The sequence below is a fragment of the Fistularia commersonii genome, chromosome 10 (assembly GCF_037954325.1).
Source record: "Fistularia commersonii isolate RoL2024-O1a breed Wild chromosome 10, RoL_Fcom_v1.0, whole genome shotgun sequence".
In the NCBI taxonomy this organism is placed as follows: domain Eukaryota; kingdom Metazoa; phylum Chordata; class Actinopteri; order Syngnathiformes; family Fistulariidae; genus Fistularia; species Fistularia commersonii.
The window spans coordinates 20,429,651-20,457,579 of record NC_141293.1 but is presented as its reverse complement, the minus strand read 5'-3'; the positions used below and the strand labels follow the sequence as shown (position 1 = coordinate 20,457,579).

General features: G+C 42.2%; 2 protein-coding genes across 2 annotated transcripts; one reads left to right on the top strand and one right to left on the bottom strand.

The window, feature by feature from the left end:
• The first annotated feature begins 10,562 nt into the window (after positions 1-10,562).
• Positions 10,563-15,854, top strand: cabp5b (calcium binding protein 5b). The gene is made up of 6 exons (XM_086154500.1): positions 10,563-10,845; positions 12,323-12,353; positions 12,447-12,590; positions 13,701-13,810; positions 13,939-14,086; positions 14,787-15,854. The coding sequence occupies exons 1-6, from the start codon at positions 10,795-10,797 to the stop codon at positions 14,813-14,815; spliced, it is 513 nt and encodes a 170-aa protein (XP_086010626.1). The 5' UTR covers positions 10,563-10,794; the 3' UTR covers positions 14,816-15,854.
• A 1,694-nt stretch (positions 15,855-17,548) lies between these two features.
• On the bottom strand, positions 17,549-27,858 carry asphd1 (aspartate beta-hydroxylase domain containing 1). The gene is made up of 7 exons (XM_086154331.1): positions 27,755-27,858; positions 24,218-24,393; positions 23,632-24,088; positions 22,908-23,114; positions 22,159-22,366; positions 21,052-21,165; positions 17,549-19,031 (listed from the first exon to the last, which is right to left on the bottom strand). The coding sequence occupies exons 3-7, from the start codon at positions 24,076-24,078 to the stop codon at positions 18,922-18,924; spliced, it is 1,086 nt and encodes a 361-aa protein (XP_086010457.1). The 5' UTR covers positions 24,079-24,088; positions 24,218-24,393; positions 27,755-27,858; the 3' UTR covers positions 17,549-18,921.
• Positions 27,859-27,929: the final 71 nt, after the last annotated feature.

Here is a 27,929-nt window from a genome sequence, read left to right as displayed (position 1 = left end):
GGACTTCTTGCTGCAGGGCGTGATTTTGCTGACTCAAAAACTCGTTCTCTCACTTCACCGTGTTGTAGCTGCATTCGGTGTTCCTTAGTTTTTTTTAATTATTTTGATGCTCGTAATTATTTTGATGCTCGGGAACTTCTTGTTGAAGGATTGTGACATTTTCTCTTGATGCCTATTTGCTGTCTAACAGTTTTTTGGTGAGATTCTGGATTTCTAGTTGAAGGGCCTGAATTTGCTGATTCAACGATTGGTTCTCTTTCCTCATCATGTTGCAGTCATGTTCAGAGTTTCTGAGATTTTGCCGATTGTTTTCATGCTCCGAGGATTGGAGATCCATTGGCGCTTCACGTTGCAAGCCCTCTTGACTGAGCATGTTTTTGGAGAGGTCTTGGATGTCTTGTTGCAGGACCACTATATTTTGCTGCCAGGACTCTTGGTTGTCCCACAGTTTTTGGGTGATATTCTGGGCTTCTTGATGCAGGGTGGCCAAATTTTTCTGCAAGGCCTGTTTGCTGAAAAGATCTTTCATGGCATTTGAAGGTCCTATCGCAGGACTTGTATATTTAGTCCTAAGGCTTCTTGGCTGTCAAAAATGTTCTCTGAGATCCTGCGCTGCCTGTTGCAGGTTGTTATTTTGCTCAGTCAAATGCTGGTTCTCTTTCTTGACTGCATTGTAGCAGCATTCAGCTTCTCTGACTTTTTTCAAAGTATCTTGATGCTTGTTGGCCTCTTGGTGCACAGCCAGGACATTTTGCAACGTCGCCTCTTGGCTGTCATACAGTTTTGCACTAAGCTCCTGGAGATCTTGCCTAGAGGCCTCCTGGCTGTCCAACAATGTTTTGGTGAGGTCCCTGTATTCTTGTTGTAGGACCACAAGGTCCCGATGCGAGGACTTTTTGTCGTCCAACAATTTTTGGGCGAGCTCCTCCACTTGCTGTTGCAGGGTCTTGTTTTCCCGCCTCAAGGACTCGTTCTCTTTTGTCAAAACATTTTGCTTCCATTCCAAGTCGTTGAGTTTTTGCACGTCGTTTTGATGATCCCGGATGGCTCGAACCAGCGCTTCCTCCTGTCTCAAAGCCTTTTTGCTGTCCCACAGGTGTTCAGTGAGGTCATGAATTTCCTGTTGCAGGTCATCTTCAAATTGTCGCATCGCTTCTTGGTCTCAAATACGTGTTTTGAGATTTTTTTTTGTATTTCTCGTTCCATGGCCGCAGATTCCTGGTTCAAAGACTCGTTCGCTTCCTTCATTGCGTTGCAATGACACTAACCCTAACCAATGAACATGCAACATTACCTCTATGGCGGGGAAGGAGCCTGAACTGGTGCACGAGGCTGATTGGTTACACGTAGAAAGAGTCGGACTCACCTTGATGCACCCCTGGGGTTCCGGATCCAGGCTTCTAGAGAGGGGTTGGACTCTTTTCCACAATGGAGTTCTGTTGATTGCCCCCTGACTCGGCACTTGCGTGTTAGGATGCAACCCAGTAGAAAACATACAAAATGTTGTCATGGTGACACCTCAGGAAGAGCTGGAACAGGTGGCCGATGAGAGGGAAGTCTGGGCCCGTCTGCTTCGGTTGCTGTTCCCCGACCCCAAACTGGAGAAGCGCTAGAAGATGGATGGAGTATGACTATCAAGTACCAGTAGGTGATGTACTACAAATTGTGTATGTGTGTACACATTTGTTTGATACAAGTCCATTAGAATAACACAAACGTAAAACATCCACAACTGTCGTACGATTGACTTGGTATTATAACAGTAAATAGATGAAAAAATGTAATCAGAAAGAAACTCAAGTGCTAAATTACACAGCAATAAATCATATTCACATCATGTTTTTATATTGCGTCAGTTTACCAGACATAAGTAAGTCCAATTTAAAAACATGCTAAGACTTGCTGCCTGCTGTTTCCAAGTTCAAGACTGTCACGACTCATCGGATCCCCGGGCAAGCAGCACAGCAATCACGGCAGTTATCCCCCGCACCTGGTGAACACACCTCACCAGGAAACAATCTCACTAATTAGGCAAGAGTATAAAAGGCGGACCCAAAGTTGCAGACATTGATTGATCTCGTTGCTATGACAAGTCTGCGTAGTCTTCTCCCTGATGTGTGTATGACATCCCGGTCTAACAACTTATTAAACCACCTGTGAATCTACGAACCTGTGTCTGTCCTCCTGGGAGCCAACCGTTACAGATGAACAGACCTGGTATGGAGCCCACAAGCTCTTCCACGCCTCATCAGGTCATCCAGGCTGCCCCGATGGCTAGCCCAGCCACCTACGCCGGCTCCCCAGAAAGTTGTAAGGGCTTTCGGTTACAATGCTCGCTGATGTTTGAGATGCAGCCCACTCGGTTCCCCACGGAGAAGTCCAAGATCGCCTATGTCATCTCCCTCCTGTCGGGTAAGGCACTCCAGTGGGCGGAAGCGATCTGGAATACCCCATGCACGGTGACGGCGCAGAGCTTCATGGAGCACTTCCTAGAAGCCTTCAGCCTGCCCGATGGGGATTCCTCCCTCCAGGCTCAACTTTTCAACCTCCGCCAGGGGAAAGGGTCCATCGTGGAGTATGCCCTACAGTTACGGACGCTAGCAGCCGCCAGTGGATGGAATGAGCCAGCCCTTCTGGCCAAGTTTCAACAAGGCCTGAACACCTCCTTGCGCCTCCACCTGGCGGTGTACGATGACGGCATGGGGTTGGAGAGGTTCATCCAGCTAGCCATCCGGGTATCGCACCGGAGAGAGGCCTGTTTCTCTGTCCCGGGAAGGTCTGCCACAGGGCCGTCCCGGAACCAGCCGGAGCAAGCAGAAGAGGCCATGGAGGTGGCTGCCCTCCAATTATCAACCACCGAGAGACGCAGACGCAAAGACAACCGCCTCTGCCTCTACTGTGGAGATAAGGATCACCGGATATCACACTGCCCCACGAGACCTCCAAAACCCCAGGTGGGCGCTGTGCTTTCTCCTAACTTCTATTTAACACCATTGACTACCCCAGGCCAGCTTTGTGTGTCTGACTCTACCCACCTTGTGTACGCCCTCCTAGACTCCGGCTCGGCAGGGAACTTCATCTCCGGTGCACTCTGCCGACAGCTACAAATTCCCCGGATCCCATGTTCCCCCTCCTTCACCGTACGATCAGTGATGGGAAAACCTCTATCTCCCAGGCAAGTCAACACACAAACCTCCTCCCTTCAGCTTAGAATCAGGGTTCTGCATGTGGGGAACATTTCGTTTCATGTCCTGGAGGAATCACAGATAGATCTGGTGTTAGGCAGACCTTGGTTGATGGCGCATGAGCCTACGGTTTCCTGGGCCACTGGGGTGAGAATTGCAAGGAGCAATGTTTTCCCCAGCTCCCTCTAATGAGAGTAGTGCGTCTCTATGCCACATCAGTGGAAAGCCCCAAGCCAGACCACCGGGCCCAGATCCCTTCCCAGTATGCAGGTTTTCAGGACGTCTTCAGCTCCCAACGAGCCGCCGCGCTGCCTCCACATCGTCCCTGGGACTGTGCGATTGATCTACTTCCAGGCCAGCCGCTGCCAAACGGAAAGATCTACCCTCTCTCTCTCCCTAAACAGGCGGCCATGGAGACCTATATAGAGGCATCCCTGCACCAGGGCTATATCCGACCGTCAATCTCCTGCGGCCTCGCCATTCTTCATCGCAAACAAGGATGGAGGGTTGAGGCCCTGTGTGGACTACCGGATCCTGAACCAAGCCCCCGTAAAATTCCGTAATCCTCTACCTTTGGTGCCAGCGGCTTTGGAGTCCCTCCGGGGGTCCAAAATATTCACCAAACTGGACCTCCGGAGCGCCTATAACCTGGTGCGCGTTCGAAGAGGGGATGAGTGGAAAACTGCCTTCGTAACCCCCTCTGGTCACTGGGAGTACAAGGTCATGCCATATGGCCTAGCCAATGCCCCTTCCGTGTTCCAAGGCTTCATGAATGAGATATTCAGGGACTTCCTCCAAAAATTTGTGGTAGTCTATATAGATGACGTCCTGATCTGTCCAGTCACGTTCGCCATGTCACCCAAGTCCTCACCAGGCTTCGCGAACACCAACTGTTCCTAAAGGCAGAGAAATGCCTGTTCCACCAGACCACCGTCCAGTTCCTCGGCTACCACCTCCATCCACAATGAGTGAGTATGGATGGAGACGAGGTCAGTGCCGTCCACTCATGGCCTCAACCCCAGACAATCAAGCAACTCCAGAGGTTTCTGGGGTTCGCTAACTTCTACCGACGGTTCATAGTGAACTTCAGCCAACTGGCTACGCCCCTCACCTCCCTGTTGCGCGGCAGACCAAAATGCCTGCAATGAAACCCAACCGCCACACCAGCCTTCCTGGAGCTCAAGAAGGCCTTCACGACCGCCCCTCTGCTGCACCACCCGGACCCAGATCTTCCCTTCACGGTGGAGGTTGATGCTTCGACCACGGGGGTGGGAGCCATCCTGTCCCAACCCCATGGAAAGCCGGCCCGACTCCAGCCCTGTGCCTTCTTTTAAAAAAGGATGAGTTCAGCAGAGAGCAATTATGATATTGGCAATGGAGAGCTCCTGGCCATCAAGCTGGCATTGGAAGAGTGGCGCCACTGGCTTGAGGGCGCGAAATACCCTTTCACGGTGCTAACCGACCACAAGAACTTGCAGTACCTGCGCCAAGCAAGAGGTTAAACCCCCGCCAAGCTAGATGGGCCCTCTTCTTCACTCAATTTCAGTTCAACATCCGATATCGCCCTGGCACTCTCAATGGGCGAGCCGACGCTCTGTCACGAATTCACTCCCCAGAAAACGCCCCGGAAGAACCGGAGAAAATTCTGCCTGACTGTGTGCTCGTAAACCCCATCCGGTGGAGCCTGGATGAAGAGGCTGTCACCCTGTGACTCACTGGCTCTTAATGTATAAAATAAAACTTATCCAGTCATTACAGGATCAGAGGAAAATCAAATGAGAATGGTGTCACCTTTGTATAACACTTTAAACTGTGGGCCCACACTTACACACCAGCTGGTGATCAGATAAAAAAATTAAAGAAAAATAAACCCCCAGTTGCAGGCCTGATCAACGCTGAAGACCGTGGGAGCCATAAAAAACGCATAGCCCCTTTCATTCGGTTGGTAGGAGAAAAATAAGAAATGCAGCACTGGGGGGCACAGTGCAGTGTCTCCCTGTGCCGGTCCCAAGCCCGGATAAATGCAGAGGGTTGCATCAGGAAGGGCATCCGGCGTACATCTTTTGCAAAACCAAACATGCGAGTCAACCATAACCGTACCGGATCGGTTGTGGACCGGCATAACAACGACCGCCATTGGTACTGATGACCTACAGGGTACTAATTGAAATTGGGCTACAGTCGGTCAAAGAACAAGAACAAGAAGAAGAGGAGGAGTGCGTGTTCGGAAACAGAGAGAGAGGAGGAAAGGAAAGAGTCTGGGACTGAGAGTAGGGACTCTGAATATTGTGACTATGACAGGAAAAGACAGAGTTGGTCGACATGATGCAGAGAAGGAAGGTGGATATACTGTGTGTCCAGGAGACCAGGTGGAAAGGTAGTAAGGCTAGAAGCTTAGGAGCAGGCTATAAGTTGTACTATCATGGTACGGACAGGAAGAGAAATGGAGTAGGAGTTATCTTGAAGGAGGAGTTTGTTAGGAACGTCCTGGAGGTGAAAAGAATGTCAGATAGACTTATGAGTCTGAAACTGGAAATTGAAGGTGTGATGCTCAATGTTGAAAGTGGCTATGCCCCACAGGTGGGATGCGAATCTGAAGAGGAGAAATTCTGGAATGAATTAGATGAAGTGATGCAGAATATTCCCAGAAATGAGAGAATGGTAATTGGTGGAGACTTCAATGGGCTTGTTCGTGAAGGCAATAGATGGGATGAAGAAGTGATGGGCAGATTTGGTATCCAGGATAGGAATGCAGAGGGAAAGATGGTGGTAGATTTTGCAAAAAGGATGGAAATTGCTGGTGTGGACACCTTTTTCCAGAAAAAACAGGAACATAGGGTATCTTATAAGAGCAGCGGTAGGAGCACGTAGGTAGACTACATCTTGTATAGACGAGGTAACCTGAAAGAGATCCGTGACTGCAAAGTAGTTGTAGGTGAGAGTGTCGCCAGACAGCATAGGATGGTGGTTTGTAGGATGGCTCTGGTGACAAGGAAGATCAAGAGGACAAAGGCAGAGCAGAGGACAAAGTGGTGGAAACTGAAAAGGGAGGAGTGTTGCATGGTTTTCAGGGAGGAGTTGAGAAAGGGTCTGAGTGGTCAGGGTGAGCTTCCAGATGATTGGACAACTAGTGTTATCAGGGAGACAGGTAGAAGAGTACTTAGTGTGTCATCTGGAAGGAAAGTAGATAAGGAGACTTGGTGGTGGAATGAGGAAGTGCAGGAGTGTATACAGAGAAAGAGGTTAGCAAAGAAGAGGGGAAGAGGGGACAATTGTAGACCACAAAGTAGCATAAATTAGTAAAAGTGAAGTGAGGAAGGCATTGAAGAGGATGAAGAGTGGAAAAGCAGTTTGTCCTGATAATATACCTGTGGTGGTGTGGAAATGTCTAGGAGAGGCAGCGGTAGATTTTCTGACTAGATTATTCAACAGGACCCCAGAGAGTGAGAAGATGCCTGAAGAATAGAGACAAAGTGTGATGGCGCCTATTTTTAAGAATAAAGGGGATGTGCAGAATGCAGCAACTATAGAGGGATAAAGTTGATGAGCCATACAATGAAGTTATGGGAAAGAGAAATGGAAACTAGACTGAGAGCAGAAGTCAGCATTTGTGAACAGCAGTATGGTTTCATGCCAAGGAAGAGTACTACAGATGCAGTATTTGCGTTGAGAATGCTAATCGAGAAGTAGAGGGAGCTGCATTGTGTTTTTGCAGACCTAGAAAAGACATATGAAAAGACATATGACAGGGTGCCAAGAGAGGAGGTCTGGTATTGTATGAGGAAGTCTGGAGTGGCAGAGAAGTATGTTAAACTGGTGCAGGACATGTATGCTAGCTGTGAGACAGTGGTATGGTGTGCTGTAGAGGTAACAGAGAAGTTCAAGGTGGAGGTGGGACTCCATCAGGGTTCAGCTCTGAGCCCCTTCTTGTTCCCAATGGTGATGGACAGGCTGACAGATGAGGTTAGACAGGAATCCCCATGGGCCATGATGTTTGCGGATGACATTGTGATCTGGAGTGAGAGCAGAAAACAGGTAGAGGAAAATCTAGAGAGGTGGAGGTATGCACTGGAAAGGAGAGGAATGAAAGTTAGTCGCAGCAAGACAGAATATATGTGTGTGAATGAGAGGAACCCGGGTGGAACGGTAAGGCTATGGGGAGTGGAGATCAAGAAGCTGGATTTCAGGTACTTGAGGTCAACAGTCCAGAGCAACGGAGAGGGTGGAAAAGAGGTGAAGAGACTGGTCCAAGCAGGTTGGAATGGATGGAGAAAAGTATCAGGGATACTATGTGATAGAAGACTATCGGCCAGAATAAAAGGAAAGGTGTACAAGACAGTGGTGAGACCAGCGATGCTGTATGGCCTAGAAACTGTTACATTGACCAAAAGACAGCAGGCAGAACTAGAGGTTGCAGAGATGAAGATGTTGAGGTTCTCTTTGGGAGTGACCAGGATGGAGAGGATCAGGAATGAGTCTATCAGAGGAACAGCACATGTTAGATGTTTTGGAGAGAAGGTCAGAGAAGCCAGACTGAGATGGTTGGGTCATGGACAGAGGAGGGATAGAGAATATATTGGTAGGCAGATGCTGGAATTGGAGCTGCCAGGCAAGAGGTCTCGAAGGAGACCAAAGAGAAGATTTATCGACGTAGTGAGAGAAGATGTGAAAGTAGTTGGCGTGAGAGAGGAGGATACAGAGAATAGGGTTAGATGGAGAAAGTTGATTCGCTGTGGCGACCCCTGAAGGGAAAAGCCGAAAGAAGAAGAAGGTAGGAGAAAAATAAGAGGCGAATTCTCCCTCTTTGAGCAGAGTCAGTAAACAAAATGAAGCGGAGTACTCACTCTTTGAGAAGAATCAATGTCAGAGTTCTTTACTTCACCTCCTGACAGTATAAACTGGAGGAGGCGGCAGGCGGGAAGGGATAGTCGCCGTTTCCCTCGTCGCCAGAGGAGCTGCCAGGCTTTTCCTGGTCGCCTGGAGTGCTATCTGGGCTGCCGTGGATTGTCGTCCGCGGTTAGCGATCCAGTTAGCTTAGCCAGCTAACTATTACGGCGGCAATGTCCTTCTTTGACGTCGTCAAAGTGTGTTTTTTTCTTGTCGTGCTGCAGTCCAGTCACTGTAGCAGGTACAGTGTTTGACCGCTCGGCACTTTACATCAAGCAGATCCTGAACTTTTTCAGTCCAGAAAGTCCTGCAGCTGCAGCTCTCGTGTTCCTTCTCGTCTCTCCCTCACACCTAAACCTGGTTGCACCTAAACCTGGTAGCACCTCACCCTGCCTTACTCCCGCCCCCCAGCCAACTGGAAACAGAAAAACTAACGAGACGATTCAACGCCCAATCACAGGTTGCAAAAGAAACACCGCTAGTTGCATACTCCACCACAAGATGCTTTGATTGGTACAAAACAACAACAACAAAAAAATATAATACAAATCTCTACAGCAAAATTACTTTTAATATGAACAAAACAGTAGAATCTAAAAATACTGAAATTCCTTGACACCAAAACAAAAATATATGATTAAAGAAATACCAAATTTCCCAGGGGTTACATGTACAACTCTGGATCTCCAGGGACTCCACGCCAACGTTCCGGGAATCATCGTCTAAAGTCAATGCAATATTGCTGGCCTGGAACACCCCCCCCCACACACACACACACACACACACACACACACTCACACACATACACATTACCCCCTCCTTAACTCCCCCACTCATTCTCATGTGCATGTCTGAAGCTCCCGGAGCTCCTCGCCGACATCCCGGGGATCCGTGTCCGAAGAAAGTACATCATCGCTGGGCAAGGGCTGGACCCCCCCCCCCCATTCGCGCACACACACACAGACACACACACACGCACACACACAGGCGCTACGACGCTAAACTCGTGCGATGTTCTATAATGAAGATAACCATCTTTTAACAATACATTCATACATTTTCAAAGGGGGGAGGGACAAATCTCTTTTCTTTTTTTGGCTGCGGTGTCCCCGTCCTCTGTCATCTTCCGGCCCCGGGAGTCTTTGCTTGTGTCATATTTGATGGTGGATACGTCGGTGCCCCTGGTATTCCCGAACCGCGGGGCTTAGTTTAGGGCGGTCCGGACGGCTCGCGTCCCCGGTATTCTGCGTCCCGCCGTTCTCTTAGCGTGCACGTTGCCCGGCGGGAACCTCGAGGAGGTGAGGACCTTTATGGCTCCCAGTGGCGTTAACCAACCGCTGACGGATTCCACATTACCTGCCATGGGTAACCCTTATCCTCATCCTCACTCTTATTCTAACCCCTAACCCTCTGTGACTAAATTTACCCAAATATTTACTTGAACATTTTTAAAGAGTGCGGTTCAGACCTGCTCTACATGGAAAATATCACAAGACACTTTGACGCTTTCTAAATAAAATCTGACTTGACATGACAAAAACCACTCTATTTATGTAGACAGCAAGTCAAGCAAGGACCAGAAGTGTGGTCGTTCCACCGATTTGAATCTGTTTCTGTACATGAACATGGTAGTATCTTAGAACGTAAATCATTCTTTCAGCCTGAAATTGCCATTCAAATCTTTTTCTTGTTAACGTCGCCAAAAAGGAGCATTTGCGACAGGCTGGCTAAGCATCTGAATTTGATTCTTTCCTAAGCATTGTGGCCTAGAGAGGTGAACGAGATCAATGACGTTACATAAAAAGATATGAAAGTGGTTCCGGGACATTTTCTGACATAATGCTCATCATGACAGATAATGCAGTGTCTGTTTACATCTAACCCATGTTACCAATCTATGAAATTAATTTCCTCTGACTGGTTGGTTGCACTGTATTCACGTTGTCCATGGGCTCATTTGATTAATTTCCATGTTCTGCAAGGCTTGTCATGCAAAGAAAGACATTGAGCTCAAATGTAATCATTTTACGGATGTAGCTGTGCTACAGCTATGATTTCTCCAAACTATTATAAGATTATGTAATTACTTCTGCACATGCTGCTGCTCCCTCATCGAGAAATCATTACTTGCATATTGGAACTAATGAAAATGACCACTGCTTTTATCGAGTTTTTTTTCTTCAATAGAGATTAAGTAGTCAATGTTTCAAAAGTGTGTCATGACCTTCAAACTTTGATTTTTGGACAGCATTATCTTTCATTTTGACCCTCTCCCAAAAAAGTACCCAAATTGCAAAGCATTACAGAGAAGCAGAAAGGGGATACTAAAACAGTCAAACAAACAATTATATATATAAAATCAACTGCCCTTTTTGTGCATTAAACAGGAAGCAAAGGAGCCCTCCCGTCTGTCTATGGACATCAAAATAACATTTATGTTTGGCTGTGTGTATGCATAGCTTTAAGCCTATCTTTCTTTTCTAGACCAAAGCTCTGCAGAGATAATCCATGAGAGACCTCATCCCTGATTTCTGGCCCACACAGATCACAACTGATCACACTTTAGACTCACAAACACTCATACAGGGGGGAAAAAAAAGCAAACACACCAGCAGAAACAAATGCGATAGCAACACTTGAGAAGGAAATTAGGCTTTATTTTTTTACTAGAATAAGAAATTCACAAAACACTTCTCCACGGATTTGAAGCGGCGCCATCATTATGAGTCTGAAGCAAGCCTGTATTTTTCTCAGAGGAGGGTCGCGGAGACAAGTAAGTCTACTAGTTTGACGTCTTTCACTTCATTTCACGCATTTTGCCTAAAGACATTTTGAAAGCAAATGGCTGAAATCTATTTTCACTCACTTTCTCTTGATCATACATGAAACAAGGTCTTGTCAGACTGATGTTTACGGGGTTTTATTTTGGGCTTAAGAAAAAAGAAGCTTAGTGCCATTTTAGAGATGAGCTCAGAGGCTTTGGCATAGTATCTGATCTTTTTCCTAATTTCCGTTTTTTTTTCAAAACTAAAAAAACACAAACACACCCAAATATACACACTTATCAAAAACTTTTCATGAAGACAAGCTGCAGTCGACCTTTATCATATATAACTCAAGCCATGTAGACCTTAAGGATATGAATATATGGCAATAAATCTGTTGACATTTGTTCATCAACTGTTTATTTATTTATTTTTAAATAATCTACCTGATTTAAATTGAACATTTTTTTATTGTTTAAAACAATAACAAAAAAAAATAAAGAAAAAAAAATCCATCATAAAATATGTGTGTTGCTTTAACACTTCAGATGCCAAAGTTTGATATTGGAGATTTTAATTCAAGTTTATCAACAGAATCCAGGAGTAGACAGAAATCTCTTGTGGTATCATTCATATCAAAATACTACATAATTATGAAATTAGATGCAAGGAAAGGAAACTCATTCTCATATACAGAAGTCTTGTTTAATTGTTCATACTGACTGCCAGAATAATCACATAATTGCTTAATTCTTTAAGCTTTGCTTGATTTAGCTTTTTCAATTGAGATATATGATACAAAATAGATAAGAGATCAAGAACTTGTTCCACCATTCCCGTCAATGTCATCATAATTACATAGTAATTGATGTCAGTTATTCGTCAACTTGAGTGTGAATTTAAGAACAATAACGTTTGATTTTCTTTCTTTCTTTTTTTGTGTTTTGCATTTTGTTTTCAAGCAAATTTTGTTTTTTTAAACCCTAAGGGACCCTAAAGTTGTTGCATTTCCAAGCAATTACTGAAATGTTTCATTAGATTGAACACAACTAAAGTTATAAAATAGAAACGTTAGGAAAAACGTATTTATATAAGATGCGTGCGTATATATACATTAATTCATATATAATATACATCCTGTGCATATGTATGTATGTATATATGCGTGTGTGTGTGCATGAAGCATTTCAATAGATAATAGTAACGTACAAAGTCAGTAAAGCTGTAAAAAAGAAAAATCAGGAAAAAGTGTATATGCAGTATGTTTATGTGTGTGTACACATATGGTGTATTGTCATTCCATATTTCTTAAAATAAATACATGCTGCGTAAGTATTGATTACAGCTATAAACTATAGTTGTAACAACTTAACAGGCTTATTATTTCATTGACGTAATACTTGTGTATTCTTTGACAGACTATGAAAAAATAATTAAAATAAATTGATCTAATCATTTCTTTCTCCCATCCTTTCTGTTTTGCAGACGAGAGCTCTCACACACGATGAGATAGAAGGTGGTTATTCTTGAACTCTCTTGTACAGATGTGTGGGACTAAGACATGTTATTTTCTCGCGTGCTCACTTTCACGTGTGTGCTTACTCTCCAGAGTTACGTCAGGCCTTTGTCGAATTTGACAAGGACAAGGATGGTTTCATAAGCTGCAAGGACTTGGGGAATCTGATGCGGACCATGGGTTACATGCCAACTGAAATGGAGCTGATAGAATTGAGCCAAAACATCAACATGAATTGTGAGTTGTGCCTTTTTAGTGCATGAAGTTAATGGAAAACCTGACTATGAACCATAAACATGCCCAGTTACATCTACTCAGGTTGGTGGTAAAATAAATGAACTTGTAAAATAATTCGCTTTCTTATGAAACATGTAGTGTTTCTTTTTGTTTGTTTTTCCTAAAGAAACAGATGTTTGGCCTTACCTTTCCAAACATATGCTCAATGGGCCTTCCTGCATCCATGTAATCGTGTTACAAGCAGTGACAACATGAAATACAATAGCATAAGGATTAATCAAACATTCAAATATAATTATCATTACAAGATGGTAAAATGAGTGACTTCTACATCTACTGTGTATTTACCTGAACAGATGTGCACATAATCTGATGGATGTTAGCAGAGAGAAATGCAAACAAAATAGCACATAAAAGTTAATTTTCATAAAGACTGACAATTGTCATCAAGAAAGAGTTTCTTGCATGAATGTGCAAGACCATTTTCTGACCTGAGAGTAGAATTGAGATGATATGCAAGTGCTTTCATTTGCATTAGCTCCTTGTGCCACAAGAACATTTTCAAAATGCTGATGTGGCCCAGTGAATATCATCCGGTGTGTTATTACAGAGCCACAGATTTCACAAAATAAAAAGGAAAGAAAGAAGACTTGAACCAGGTTAAAGATGAGCTCATTTGTGTGTGTTTTTTTTTTTTTTTTTAATTTTAAATATTTTAAGCTTTTGAGAGCGTAAACCCTGTATGTCTCATCACAGACTGCATACAAGCTAATGAATGTTAAAAAATTAAATTCAAAAAGAATGCTGCTCGTGACTTTCAGGGCTCGTAATGTGATTTAAAGGTGATCACGAGACACACAACAGTTTCTTCCCACCACCTTTAAAATGTGCTCCTCAGTTTGAGTTACTACACAAGATGAGTCAAGTGCACATTGTCAAAAGCCCTAGGCCAACAGAAGACAAAAAGGTTTATAGAAAACATTTAGATCCAAAATAACTGAAAATAATTCCATATTCTATGTTGATTTGCTGCCGAGAAGTCTCAGTTGGTTTCTTGTATCCATCTAACACACACATACGCACTCTGTTATTTTGTTTATATTGTAACAGTGGGAGGACGGGTGGACTTTGAGGATTTTGTGGAGCTGATGACCCCCAAGCTCCTAGCAGAAACGGCAGGCATGATCGGACTGAAGGAACTGAAAGATGCTTTCAGGGAGGTGAGCGAAGGATGTCTCCACACACCTTCCTCTTGGTCTCTGGCACCTCGTGGTGGACGCACAGAGGAACAATGAGGCTCGCTATCCCAACATTACCTGACAATTGTTTGCGCTCCTCTCCGCTCCAGTTTGATATCGACGGCGATGGTGCCATCACATCTGAAGAGCTGAGGAGTGCCATGGTGAAGTTACTGGGTGAACAAACCTGCAAAAAGGAAATTGAGGCTGTGGTGAAAGAAGCTGACAACAATGGAGATGGAACTGTTGACTTTGAGGGTGAGAAATAAAAACATATGCATGCATCAAGTTTTTTTGCTGTTTCATTTTAGTTGTTATTATCCAAGTCACAGAAGTTAAACCTAATAGAATTAATCATTAATGTATATTATGTGTGTAAAATCCCACTGTAGTGCCAGATAATTGACCTTGCAGTTGAAATAGGGATACAGGGCTTAATATCCTCTAAATGTGACATCCTGTCATTATTTTCATCATTACTGTTGTTAGAAATGTCACTTCAGATACTTTTTTTTTTCGCATTTTTTTCTTTCTGAGAATTAGACTTAAATAATACGGTAAGAGATTAAAATGGCCTTGACCTATACGATACTCAGGTGATCCAAATCATCAAGAAATATCTTTATAACTTACAATGTGAAATTGAAAAGCGAGCTGCGAAACTACTCAGGGCTATGGTGATTTCTAAGAGTTTTAAGACTAATAGTTCTTCTTCTTTACATTTGTCACAGTTTTAATAGGGTCAGCTAAACTCAGAGGGATTATGGTCAGGGATAGATCTATATGCATCATACTGTGTGTGAGTTCAAAGTAACATGTGATCATTGATAATATGCTTTGATTTCATGTGTTCAAAAACTTCAGTTAATGGCAAATGAGTACAATATCCTCGCGAGTTCTCTCATATGATAGCGATGCTTAAAAACTGCTAACAGATTCTTTTTTGCTCACTCTTTAGAGTTTGTGAAAATGATGTCACAGAAATAACAACTGAGACGGAGCACATGGCCTGGAGTGGAGAGGATGGGTTTTCCATTAATTTAGAAGCTGATGACCGCCTTTTTCCTTCCATTTAAAAAAAATATGATTAATAAACTGCCATGGCAGCACAATGACTTTAGCTCCTAACAGAGTTCTTTCTTTCTTTCTTTCTTTCTTTCTTTCTTTCTTTCTTTCTTTCTTTCTTTCTTTCTTTCTTTCTTTTCTCTCAAAATATTTCAACCATACATATTAAAGAACTGGCATTATTTGCAGCTAAAAGTGTTTTCTTGATGACCCCTAGAAACTCTGAGTTATTCTAATTCATACTTTTCACCATTCAAAATGTAGTTTTTCTTACTTTCCAACAGAGGTGAGACAGTTTTGTTTCTGTTGTCTTTACGATTGAAATTTTCAATCCATCCCAAACAGGAAATCCGTCTATCTCCCCTGTGCCTTGCCTGAATGTGTTTGTCCCAAGAGTGTACATAAAACCCTGAATGCCATTAAATGGACATATTGTTCCACTAATTTTAAGTTTTGGGACATTAAAAACATGTTTCCCGTCTCTTTGTGATGTATCATTCTATCTACATATGCTGTGTGAGCCTGATTCCATCCTCTCCCTATCGTATGTAAATCAGCTTGCTGCGTATGAAAATGATTAAATCCGTTGTGTAACCTAAAGTTGTAAAAATATTCAATTTCCTCAATTGTACATATGCATTTTATTTATTTGCACGGGCCATACCTGTGTGTATGTCCACCAATACCGACCCAGCACATTATTTCTACAATAAAGCTTTACAATAAAATCCTTTTCTTGTTCTGTTGTTGTTCAGTTATTCACTGCGTAACTGTATTAACTTAAGTTATATGTTAATACTACAGTATTGGGATCTTTAATTTCAATCAATAGCGCTATCATTTAAATGAAAAGTCTCAGGCAATTTAAAATTGATGCTTAATTATGAGGGGATTTTATGTCATTTCTAGCAAGTTTGAAGGTATAATTTTTCTTCCTTGACATGTGACTTTTGTGCGTTTGGTGTTGATTTATTTTTCTGTTTAGGATCTCCCTGTTTGATTTACTTGTGTCATATTCTTGAAAAAAAAATGAGGAGGGATTGTTTGTTTTTGTTTGTATTCGGGTATCTGGTTTTCTTTATTGCAAATATGAGTGGTTGATTTTTTTATCTTGAGGGATACAAAACAGATTAATAAAATTCATCGATATTTCAACAATTAATGTTACTGACGTTACCTCCAGATGTTTTTTGTTTTTTGAGGGGGCGGGAGCTGCAGTTTTCTGTTTGTTTCATTTTTATCTTTTATAGACTGTCACTATGAAAAAAATGTTTCAACCCCTTTGTTCATTTGACATCATTAGTTGAAAATAATCCTACTAAGGGTGGCTGATCATATTGCATAACAAAATGGGAGGATGAAGAATATTAAGCATGATAATTACTTTTTTTTTCTCACGAGTCGTGTATGTCACGAATCGTAAAGCATCTTGGAATAGTAAAAAAACGTGCACTATATCCAAATGAAATGTTTGAAGAGCTACATTGATGAATTTAAGATACCACTTTTTATTTTATACTTGATGGCTGATTCATAATTTTGTATATCAACATCACCAAGTATGAGCTTTGATTCCTTATTTTCCTGCTCATCAACATCCCTTTTTTTTAAAACATATAAATGTAAAAATAAAAATAAAACACAGACCGTGAAACGAGTATAAACAAACCCTAAACAATCTCAGCAATAATCTGCAATGCCGGTTTGGATTAGTTCAGTCTGTAATCCTCATCATGGGACTCTGAGATGAACAGATGGCCGATAAGACAGAATCACCGCACTAATTCTTGTGGACGGTTGAAAGTAAAATAACCAAACAGAGGCCATTGGACCTAATGAAGAAGAACTGGATTGAATTTGTCCTTCCGTGAAAATAAATAATATATTTAAATATATATTTATTTTAAAAAAATTGTGTTAATTATGGTGACTGTTATGGTGACATTTGTGAAAAAAAACATCATGCTCAACAACCTAAACACTAACCCTAACCCTGTCCTGTAAACCCAAAAACCCAAGTGAGTATCTGTCACGACTCCTCGAATCCCAGTCCAGCTTCACAAGAATCACAGCGATCATCAATCCGGTCCAATTCCCCAGTGTTCTAATTGCCTCATGATTCAATCAACTCCAGCACTGCAATTATCCTCACCTGGAGGCCATGACTCACCTGAAAGAACTTCAGCTTATCAGCCAGAGTATTTAAGTTGGACTCAAAGTTTCACTCCTTGTCTGGTCTCGTTGAAGGAGGAGCCTTGTTTGTTTGCTCCAGTTAATTCCTTGTTGGACTCCAGATAATTCTTTATCGTCAAGACCTTTAAGTTTATGTTGTATTTGACTCTCCGTTTGGAAACGCTGCTGATTGAGAGACAATTAAAACCTACCTGCAAATCCACTTACCTGCTTCTGTGCTCCTGGGGAAACGTAACAGTATGATTGTATATTACTTTTACCCCAAACTTTTTAAACAATGTCCTGTGATTACTGAACTTTTTGAGTTTGATCACTCACTCTCAGTCTATTACTTCCCTATTGTTTAATTCATGCTGAAAGAGTCAGTTTCACAGGTCAGTGTCAAGTCAGGAGTATGAGCCAGTGATCACAATAATAAAATCAGAATAAAAATCTGAAACTGAAGTCCAAGACTTCACCATACACAATTGTAACATAGGGCGTATTTAATCAAAACGATGTCATTGTTTTTCACTGCATTTGGAGTTGAATTTGATCTGTATTTTATAACATGTCCAATACATTGCCGTTGGACTGTGACCGGACTTTTCTTTTTTTTAAATAAAAGAAAACGTTACATAAAAAGCGAGATGTTGAATACAGTAGCAACAGCATTCCTATACAGGAGTTTATCAAAGAAAGAGGAATGGTAATAATGGATCATTTTGGGATGAGAAAGAATTGCTTGCACCAAGGGTAGCCACATGTGCTTGACGAGTTTAAGCATTCAAAGAATACATTACGATATCCATTTTGTGTGTTCTTTTTTCACAGTATATTGGTTGAAGCATTTCTTCAGTGGCCTCAGAATCCCATGCAGAATCATGACTGAGAGGCCTCACATGCATATAACATTCATGGGAATAATAAACTGTTTGCTGTCATGAATCCTTTTTGAAAAGTACTTTTACCTCCTAACCCTGCATGCTGCTTACATGCTTATTTAGGGGTTTGCGTGTCAGCGCTGCTTCATTGGATTGACAGTCCCATGTAAGTGGTTCGACGTGTTGCCATGGTATCTGACGCTGGGAACACGTGCTCCTACACAGCAGGTAAGCGTCCAGATTGTACATCTAACCGTTTACTGTATTATATTCCACATATTTCCTTGTTTGCTCTAAACTTTGTGTGGATTTAGAGAAGATAATTATATCAATCTTGATAAATCATTATTTAATCGTGTTTAGTGCCCATGCTTTCAAAAGAGGCAGTAATATTGATGAGTAGTCTCATCAATTATGTTTGAGTTTGTTTTTTTCATCTTTCCTGGCATATCATGGACGCTTTAGATATTTATTATCCTGCTTTATGTGTTTATATTACTCATTTAGAGTGTTGAACAGTTCTTGAGTGACGTTTTTGCAATTGTTCACCTGGTTTATCTGCATGTGAGCTCGCCATTAACGCCATGAAGACAATCTAGTTCACCTAACTAGTTAAGAACCCCCCTCATGATGCTGTTTATCCATTACTGCAGTTGTTTGCTTAATTCAAGTCAGATTATAATGAGATTCTCTTCATAATAAACCTGCTTCATGATCCTTGTTGCTGCTTTTATATCTTAAAGTGACCTGTATTAATTGATGGCACTAGTTTTTGGTAAGATTTAACTATGCCAGTCATGATAAAATCATGCCACATATCCTGGTGAGTGGTGTGCACAGTAGGTGAATCCAACATCACTTCACAGTGGGGTTGATACAGATTCACACAGTGGTCCATTGACTTCATGGAAAGAAATCCAGGTGGGGTAAGGCAGGCCACAACCACATGTTGTAAAATAGGTGGTGCAGAGGTCAGAGGTCAGGGCTAAACATGAAGTCCAAAGCTTGTCTCTCTGCTGCAGCTACATTGGGATGCCAGAGGTCCACGCTAAAAATAACTCGAGGTCCAGCATCAGGAGGTCCTTTGGAAGAAGAAAAGAAGTTTAACAGCATCCCCTCAGTCTGGGAGAACGCACTCCTTTATCAACCTCTTAAGCGCTGAGTTTTTGTCGCATTGAATTGAGCAAATACTGACTGGACCAAAGTTGGGTGTCTCAATACATCCAAACGACCACGCATCATATACCAAAACACATGTATGTGTTCCGCTGTGGGGGGACAGATACACAGGGTCCTTTAATTCCAATGTCCCGATGTCCTCAAATGCATCCTTTCTTGCAAATCAGCTCCACTTTGTGTAGATGCCAGCAATAGCGGGTATAATTAAGTGTCTGGCGTGAGGGTCAGAGTAAAAGAATAAAGTAGTTTGGCGTGTACTCCTGGTCACAATAGGGCACTGCTGCCCCAAACTAAAGAGTACTGTCTTGTTATATACACATGTTGCACACACGCTTCATTTTATCATTTAGATTCAGAGCATTTGATTTGAAATTTGAATACAAACTCTTACCACATTTAAGGTGTCCAAAGATTTTTCAAAGAGTATGTTGCACAGTTGCACACGTGAATGATGATGATTCAATGTGTAGGTTTTGTGGGTTTTATTGTCGGCTGTAACGCAGACACTAGCCACATTACTGCCGTCCAACCTCTTTGCCGCCGACACAGCACTGAACTAATTCTGTCACCGGGTCTCGGCAAACTGATCGCAGTTATTCTTATTTACAAAACCAGTATAGCAATTGCTCCCATTTCCCCTCTGTACACATACATTTACACACATTCCAAACCGACACTCGGCTGCAATACACAGTAGTCCCGCCACGAGGCTACAGTTAGCTAGCGGCTAGCGATCGCATGCTATTAGCACTATCCAAGCTACTGTTGACCTCAACCATACAAGTTAAACGGCCATTCACTCACTTCACCGGGACTCTCTTGCTTGTTTATACCTATTTACGTGTCGTTATAACTCTTGTTACCTGTAACACAGACATTAGCCACAAACTAATCACAGTTGGTTTCACGCCATCCTGTGGTGGAATGGGGTACTACATACTTACGAACAGTGAGGGAGAGGAAAGGAGCAAGTTGCTAACTCAGGAAATAAAATAAATTAAATATCAAAAAAAAGGGAGGGGGATGTCTAGTCTTTGCACTATCACATATATATATATATGTATATATATATATATATATGTATCACCTTTAAGGGTGGTCACCAGGAAGTAAGCTGAAATAGTGGTTTCCTGGGAAACTTAACATGAGGGTGAGCAGATAATGAGTTTTCTGCTATGGGTGAAAGATTCCTTGAAGTCAGACATGTCCAAAGTCTGGCCCGCGGGCCAAATGCGGCCATGTTCAAATTTACAACGGCCCGCAGCCTCTGTCATGAAATCAATAATATGCGGCTGCCAGCACTGTGGACCACGGTATAAAACACAGTATACACAAAGCCATTTTATATTTCACCAGAGGATTAATACAAGGATTTATAGGGCCCTCAATGTTTTGTACTTCTCAATAATATCACTGTCAGTGTTATTTTCCTGTTTACATGTTCTGAATTTAGAAGTTTATGGTGAGCATTTAATAGTAAATAGCATATAATGTTTCAAATTAACCTAGATATGTTCAATCTTTCTGAAAGTTTTCTTTTTTTCCAGACAGACTTTTTCCTCATTTTATGTGGTATTCAAATATGAAAGACAGTGTAATTTTCGATAAAAAAAAACTCTAGAGTTGTGTTCTTTGTTAAGACATGAAAAGTATGACATTTGCGATAAAAAAACATGAAATACTGTACTTAATTTGCATTTAATGTTAATGGTTCAAATAATGTCAGGCTGAATGGCCGGCCCTCACACATTTTCACCTCACCAAATATGGCCACCATAAGTTTGAACACCCTTTCTTTAAGTCCACTCAATGGGAATTGCAGGTTCAAAAAAAGATAATGGAAATTGACGTGAATTTTAAATAAATTCATGCAAAACACATTTACTTATCAATGTTTATGTGGGGAGGTGGGGTGTCACCAACCTTTATGAGAAACAGTGTGAAGAAAAGAGTCATCAACCAGGAGGCAATGTCCCTCTGACCAGCACTGAGGCTCTCCACCCACCACCAGCTCACAGAGGGGTGGGGTTTGCAGACCTATAAAACGTATATCCGGTCTGTTACTTAAAATATCATGTCTTAACGGAGCCAAAAAGGGCATGAAATCCACATCTGTCAGTATTTAAAGTGAAAAGAAAAAAAAACAGAGGATTATGAGCCAGATGGATGATTGGAGGAAATGGACTGAGCGGAAATTAACCTCATCCCTAAACCACAAACTACTGCATTTTGTACGTGAGCAATTTCTTTTTGTGTCTATGCAGTAAGAATTGACTGCAAGACAAATAAAAGAACAAATGAAACATCCAAACCGCTCATTAATGTAACAATTTGCTGCCAAAGGACATGGAAGCACACGTTCTGCTTGCAGATCTACCACTAATAATACATTCCTTGCTGAATACCATGGGGACCAGAGCGTGACGTGCAGGAAAGCCAGAAAAGAGCTTGGCTTCCTTTAAAAAGGCACAAGCTCCCCAACAAAGTTCAAATATGAAATATTTCATTATAACATATATAAGTTAAATGAAAAATTGTCATGCCATTTTGGCATTTATTACAAGTGTTCTGTTTTATCATCTTCACGGTTTAGGCGTACATTCTACCTATGTTGACTCCTCAGGTTCTGGGCTGAAGATTTTTTTATGTTTTGGACCAGGAGGATCTAAATTAGTATGAAAAATTGGCAATTAACATAACTGTAGTTTTACTGTAGTTACATTAAACTACCAAAATACAAATTTTCACCCTTTGTCAGACGGGACATGGGAAGTTCCCACGTCCTCAAACAGTCTCAACAGGAAAGTTTGGGAGGAGACTGACAGTTTTCAGCATAAAAAAGGGAATTCTTTTGAAGCAGGTTCCTGAAGTGGAAAGGCTAAATGAACTTGTTTTCGCTTCTATTTTCTACTATAATGAGCTGAAGTACCCATTAGGGAATTTACCATGTAACCCCCTTTCAATTTTCAAAGACATTGGGTCATAGTTGTTAGGATTTTACCGATCCGCATAACAAACCCAAGTTTTTACCCAGATGGCAACGCAGCCGAGCGTTTGTAGGGCCGTATGCGCTGCCCAGAGTCGCGCCGGGCCCCAGCAGCCAAAACCCGGCCGATCCCAGCGAGTTGCTGTTTATGAACGTGCGCAGAGACAGAAGCGTACGGTAGGTCGACGGACAGGAGCGACAGTTTCCTGCCACACAGACACCTGCACTGTATAACGGAAACACTGCCTGACCCTGGAAGACACAATGATAATCAACAAACGCCCCAGTCAAACATGTGATTCAGACACACACAATACTGGTACTTTAAAGGAAATAAGAATTCACCAGCCCCAAAGCAACACGCTGAACTCAATTTGGTGAACTCTACTCAACAAAGAAGTGAACTTTACAGATTTCATTTATTCTTTCTTTCAATGTCATTCTTTTTTTCATTTCCAAGTTTTAAAATCCCTGTTTGGTGGAGCTGTCGGCCACATGGTAGGACACAAAAAAGTTGGAAAGTGCTGATTTGATGAAGTAATGTGTTTTATTTTAAAGCCTTGTTCATAGATACGTAAAGCCGTTAACTTTACTTTTAGCATGTTTTCAAATCAGTATTTCACATTGTATTTTACTAGGGAAGCATAAAGTCGGATACATTGCATAGCATGAGTAATTGTAATCATTTACTCAGGTAATGTAAGGCTTTGGATCGCAGAATATTGTGGTGTAACAGCCAAATACAAAAAAAAAGGGTTTTATTCACAGCCATATGGAAAATAATGCATCTTACCTTTGGGCCTACAAAGGTCCACCCTGCTTTTGAATCGATGCCCCTCTGGTAAACAGCCTGGAACTCGGCCAGGATTGCAGGATAGTTCACTTCCAGGACCTCAATATCATGACGATGAGCATCGCGTGGAAAAAAGGGAACACTAGGAACATCTGGCAGGAAGAAGAGATGAGGCTTCTGTATGGCAGAGTGATCACTCAGTCGCACCTAAAGTGAGAAATAAGCGGTTAGTATTTCGTGGAATTGAACTCTATTGGAAATCTGAGCATTTTTTTAACGTCTCCCAGCTCCCCCGCTTCAGTACAACCTTCACTTTTGAAAATTAAGAAGCAGATGAGCTCACATGGGAGCGATGGATTTATAACATCATGGCTACAACTATAGAACATCACGTTTATTGCACTGAGGAACAGCGGGCTTGCGCTTCCGGATCCATCAAAACAATGATTTCCTTCTTTTTGAATTTACACACATATCAATCCACTTACGTCAGCAATATATTTTTCACACTAGTGTTTTTCTTTTGTTACTACATACAGGTTGAAAATACATCCAATTCACAGTTGCGGGAGGTACCGCTGAAATGGTTATACATGGGATTGTGTACGCTGTGATTTCTAATCCCGGCGATGATGAAACTATGTAATCCATTGATTACATGACACACAAGATTTGCTGTCGATAGCAAGCGGCAGCCGGACAACTGCAGGGATAAAATTCATACCTGATCACGAAGGCCCTTGTGAATGCGGCCCATGCCTGCCCAGCTGTAGCGCTTGGCATACTCTTGCAGGGCTGCATACAATCTTTTAGCTTCTGAGGATGCCTGATCAGGGAACAAGGCATGGCTCAGCACCGGAGTAAGGTAGCCTTGTCCCTGCTCTTCATCCTCCTCTATTTCCATGGAAATAAATGGAGTCATTGGCTCACTCCTCAACAACTTAGATCGTGCACTGCATTTAGTCCCGGCACAGCTCCCACCGCGGGATATTATGGACCTTCGTGAGCCTGACTTCCCGCCATGTGAGTGGCCAGGAATGGTCAGGTCAGACCCGATGCGATAGCAGTGCCAGAGAAATAAGAGCAGTAGAGTCCACAGGAGACCACTTAACGAATGGACACCCAGCTCGGTGTACGGAGGCAAGGGCAGCGGGTTCATTGACCAGTGCATCCTTTAAATACTGAAATAGAACAAGGGTAAGAGGTTAGACCAACGCTCGGGGAAAAAGGTTTTCCAGCATCCTATGCGTGTCTTGCATCAAATCAATTAGGACAGTGAAATTATTTTTTGAAGAGAGACATCAGCATACCTGTGTGTTACTGACCAGAACGTCACATATCAATAGCTTGAGAATGTTGGAAACAGTTCAAGGCGTCATGCGTGAAACGAGAAGACACCAGACCCGCTCTTCGTCCTCTTGCTTTAACCCCAAAAGAGATCGCTTGTTTTCCTTCTCACCGCGTTATTCCCAGCGCCCCAACGTATCTATCGTTATAAAAAATAAAAAAAAACCTTCAGTTTTGATGCCGCCAGTGTCACTCCAGACACAGGCATGTTTGTTGGTCTGTTGACCGCTAATGATATTCAAAGGCTGTAGATGATTAGGTGTTTATTAAATATCCATGGTCTGCTGCTTATCCTGCACTCAGAGTCACGGGGGATGTTGGAGCCTTTCACAGATGGCATCGGACGAGAAGTTCACCCTGACTGGTTGCCAGTCAACCACAGGGCCACATATACAGACACACAAGCAGATAGATAGATAGATAGATAGATAGATAGATAGATAGATAGATAGATAGATAGATAGATAGATAGATAGATAGATAGATAGATAGATAGACAGACAGACAGATAGACAGATAGATAGGGGTCGCCATAGCGACTCAACCTTCTACATCTAACCCTATTCTGTGGACCCTCCTCTCAAACACCAACTGTGGGCAAAAGTTTACCATTGTTAAATCAACAAATGCAAATCCAGTATTTGCCAGAATTGGAAAATACTGAGGAAATTTCCCATTTATTTTTGCACAAGTAAGACGCATGTTTCAACAGTTTCAACAGTTCATTGCACTCCACTGGTTTGATCAATTGAACCAACCTTTCAAGAATACTTCATGGAATTTTCAAGAACCAGAATTAACGTAGGTAAATCAATTATTCCTCCCAGTATAGCTTAATTATAACATCACTCTTGACTGCTGCTGGTGATAAAATACTTCACACAATAATATTTTGTAGTATTAGGTCTTTCTCTCGTCCAAACAGACCTTGTTTTCATGACTCACGGATCACATTATGCGTAAAAGCCACTGTTAATCAACAAATAAAGCCCGAGGGTAACGAAGCCTTGACCTGGTTTCGTAAAACCAACTCATTCAAATGTTTCTTTTCCTTTAATGCCCTCCGGGGTCGCAGGCTGCAGTAGCTGTTTCCGGCATGAACTTGAAACGAATGAGTGTTTTGAAATGAGATCTGGGGAAATCGTCCAATCCCTGACACGGACCATCCACTGCGCATCAGATCTGTCTTAATTTGAGAGTTTGCCATTTCAAAACAAGCTTCCTCTGTTTTGGATTCTGTTCAAGGTCCTACCACTTTTTATTTTGCAGTAAATTTACTCCTTTGGCTTGTCGTTATTTCCTTTATTTTCCCTCCTTTTTTTACTTTAGGAGCCTCTTGTTACCAATCAGTCACTGTTGTTGTACATTTTAAGACATGGCATTATGTATCCTTGTGTTTTTTTCAAGGAAATCCCCTCCGTTTCTCTTCTTCTTTTTTAGATTCACTGTGGGCTGTTCTTACTCCCTTGAGTTTGCTGTCTTTTCTTTTTACATCTGCATTTCAAGGAGTTCTGCGAGGACCTTAGTCTTCTAGTTGTATTTCTACTATGATTCTCTAGATACCTGGCTCCCCAACCTGACACTAAGCTTGACATATGCAACCAACAGTATGTAGAAATACACTTTTTCTGGGGATTAGGGTAAAAACTGAGCAAATTCAATGCAGAGTTGTTGGACCCGTGATGGTAGACAGACGTGTTTCATTCATTTGTTCTCTATGCCACTGATACTGCGACCACCTCATCGGGCTGGTCACGAGTCAATCGCAAAGGTGGAAACACACAGCTAGTCGTAATTCAGAGCCTTCAATTAACCTCCTGGGTGTTTTTGACTCTGTGGAACACGTCGGTGGGAGTAAATGCAAACCCCCCACACAAACCACTATTCTGAGTGATATAGTCATTTATTACACCTTTCACATGGCTATGTGTTTTTTGAGAGTTTGTCTATTTTTGTGGTTGCAATGTGAAGCAGTGCTTGATCACAGTAACCATGGAAATATGAGCTCTCTGAGAAAGCTGTGATGACCTGTGGTTTAGTCAGGAAATTCTGCATACTAGTCCACATGCAAAAATATAATACATAATGACAAGCGCTACTGTCGCTAATGGCAATTTTGGCGCTCATGGGGGCTCATTCAGATTCATTATGTGCTGTAATTATGTTTTGACATATAATACCATGACATATATCATTCCACTCTTATAAATTCGTAATATATTATTCAGCATCATAGAATCATATCCGAAAAGACTCAAAACATACAGTTGGAACAGGACCGATCAAGGACGACTGTCTTCACTGGCAGTGATTTCCATTGAGACAGAGAGACTTTTAAAACTGAAGAAAGATAAGGAAGACACCTACAAGCAAGTTATCGATGCTTTTCGTCAGAAGGGGCAGCGCATGGACTTCATTTATTTGTAAAGGTAAGTGATAATAACGTTTTTTTAGATGTGCTTTTTTTCTATACTACAGTTTGTATATGTAAAAAATGCTGATATGATATTGTAAACAAAACATGTCAACTTCTGCCAATAAAAGGGTGAATAAGCTGCTCTGTAGGGTTCATATGTTTGTAAATCTGACTGTGATGACGAACCGCACCGCACGTCACTGCAATGTATGCATGTATATATAAGACATACGATAGATAGATAGATAGATAGATAGATAGATAGATAGATAGATAGATAGATAGATAGATAGATCTCAAAATCAACTAAAACAAAGCCTACACTTTGCCAGAATTTGAAAGAGAAATTTGCCATAAATTTGCCGTATACCTGCAACAAATTGTTTCTTTTCGGTCTGAACATGAGTTAAGACATGGTTGATTTGCAGATAATTACTGAATATGCAACTATACAATTGACATACATATCACATCATAAAACCCGTCCATTTCAAATATGTGTGCGTACATTGTTATATTTCCCGGAGGCGGCTGCAGACGGCGCAGCCGGAGTGAGTGATATGTTGCATTCGAGCTCAGTGCAAAAATCTGACTCCTGCTGCAGATGTCAATGTATTATTGACGGAGACGACGTAAAATTGCTGAGCCTGGTTGTCTGGTTGCTCCCCGAGGGTAACCTGGTGGATCAGCGGGCTGAAGATGAGTAACAGGACTGTGTGTGGAAAAGTGGGAGGGCTCTGTCCTAATAGGTTTTCACTGCTTGCACGGTTGCATGAATTACATGCAGAGTGTGAACGCACCACAAACGAATGCTGTCAATGGATAGATCATCCATCACTTTTTGTGTTTTTTTTTGTTTTTTTTTTGTCTAAATGTATTCTTTTTTTTTAATTAATTTGAGCTCGGTCTGCGCCACCCCATACGCCACATCTGGCTGATGTTTTGTTGCGCCGCAATCCATTTTCAAGCAAACATCCACCCATTCCAGTAATCCACGGCGCATCTTACGGCACATGCAGGCCTTTCAACTACAACGACAACAAAAAAGCAGAAGTCAACTGCGAGCACATCCTCTTGCGGTTACCTTGATAGAATGCTGTCACACCTCACCACCGTGTTTGTCGGTGTGCGGCTCCTCCAGCGCTCACGGAAACACTGGAGATCGTTCGCCTCCGCCGCCACCTCCTCCTCCTTGCGTGCAGTTTGCACGGCCGGCCGCTAGAGGGCGCTCGCCGCCCCCACACGGATGCCCTCACACC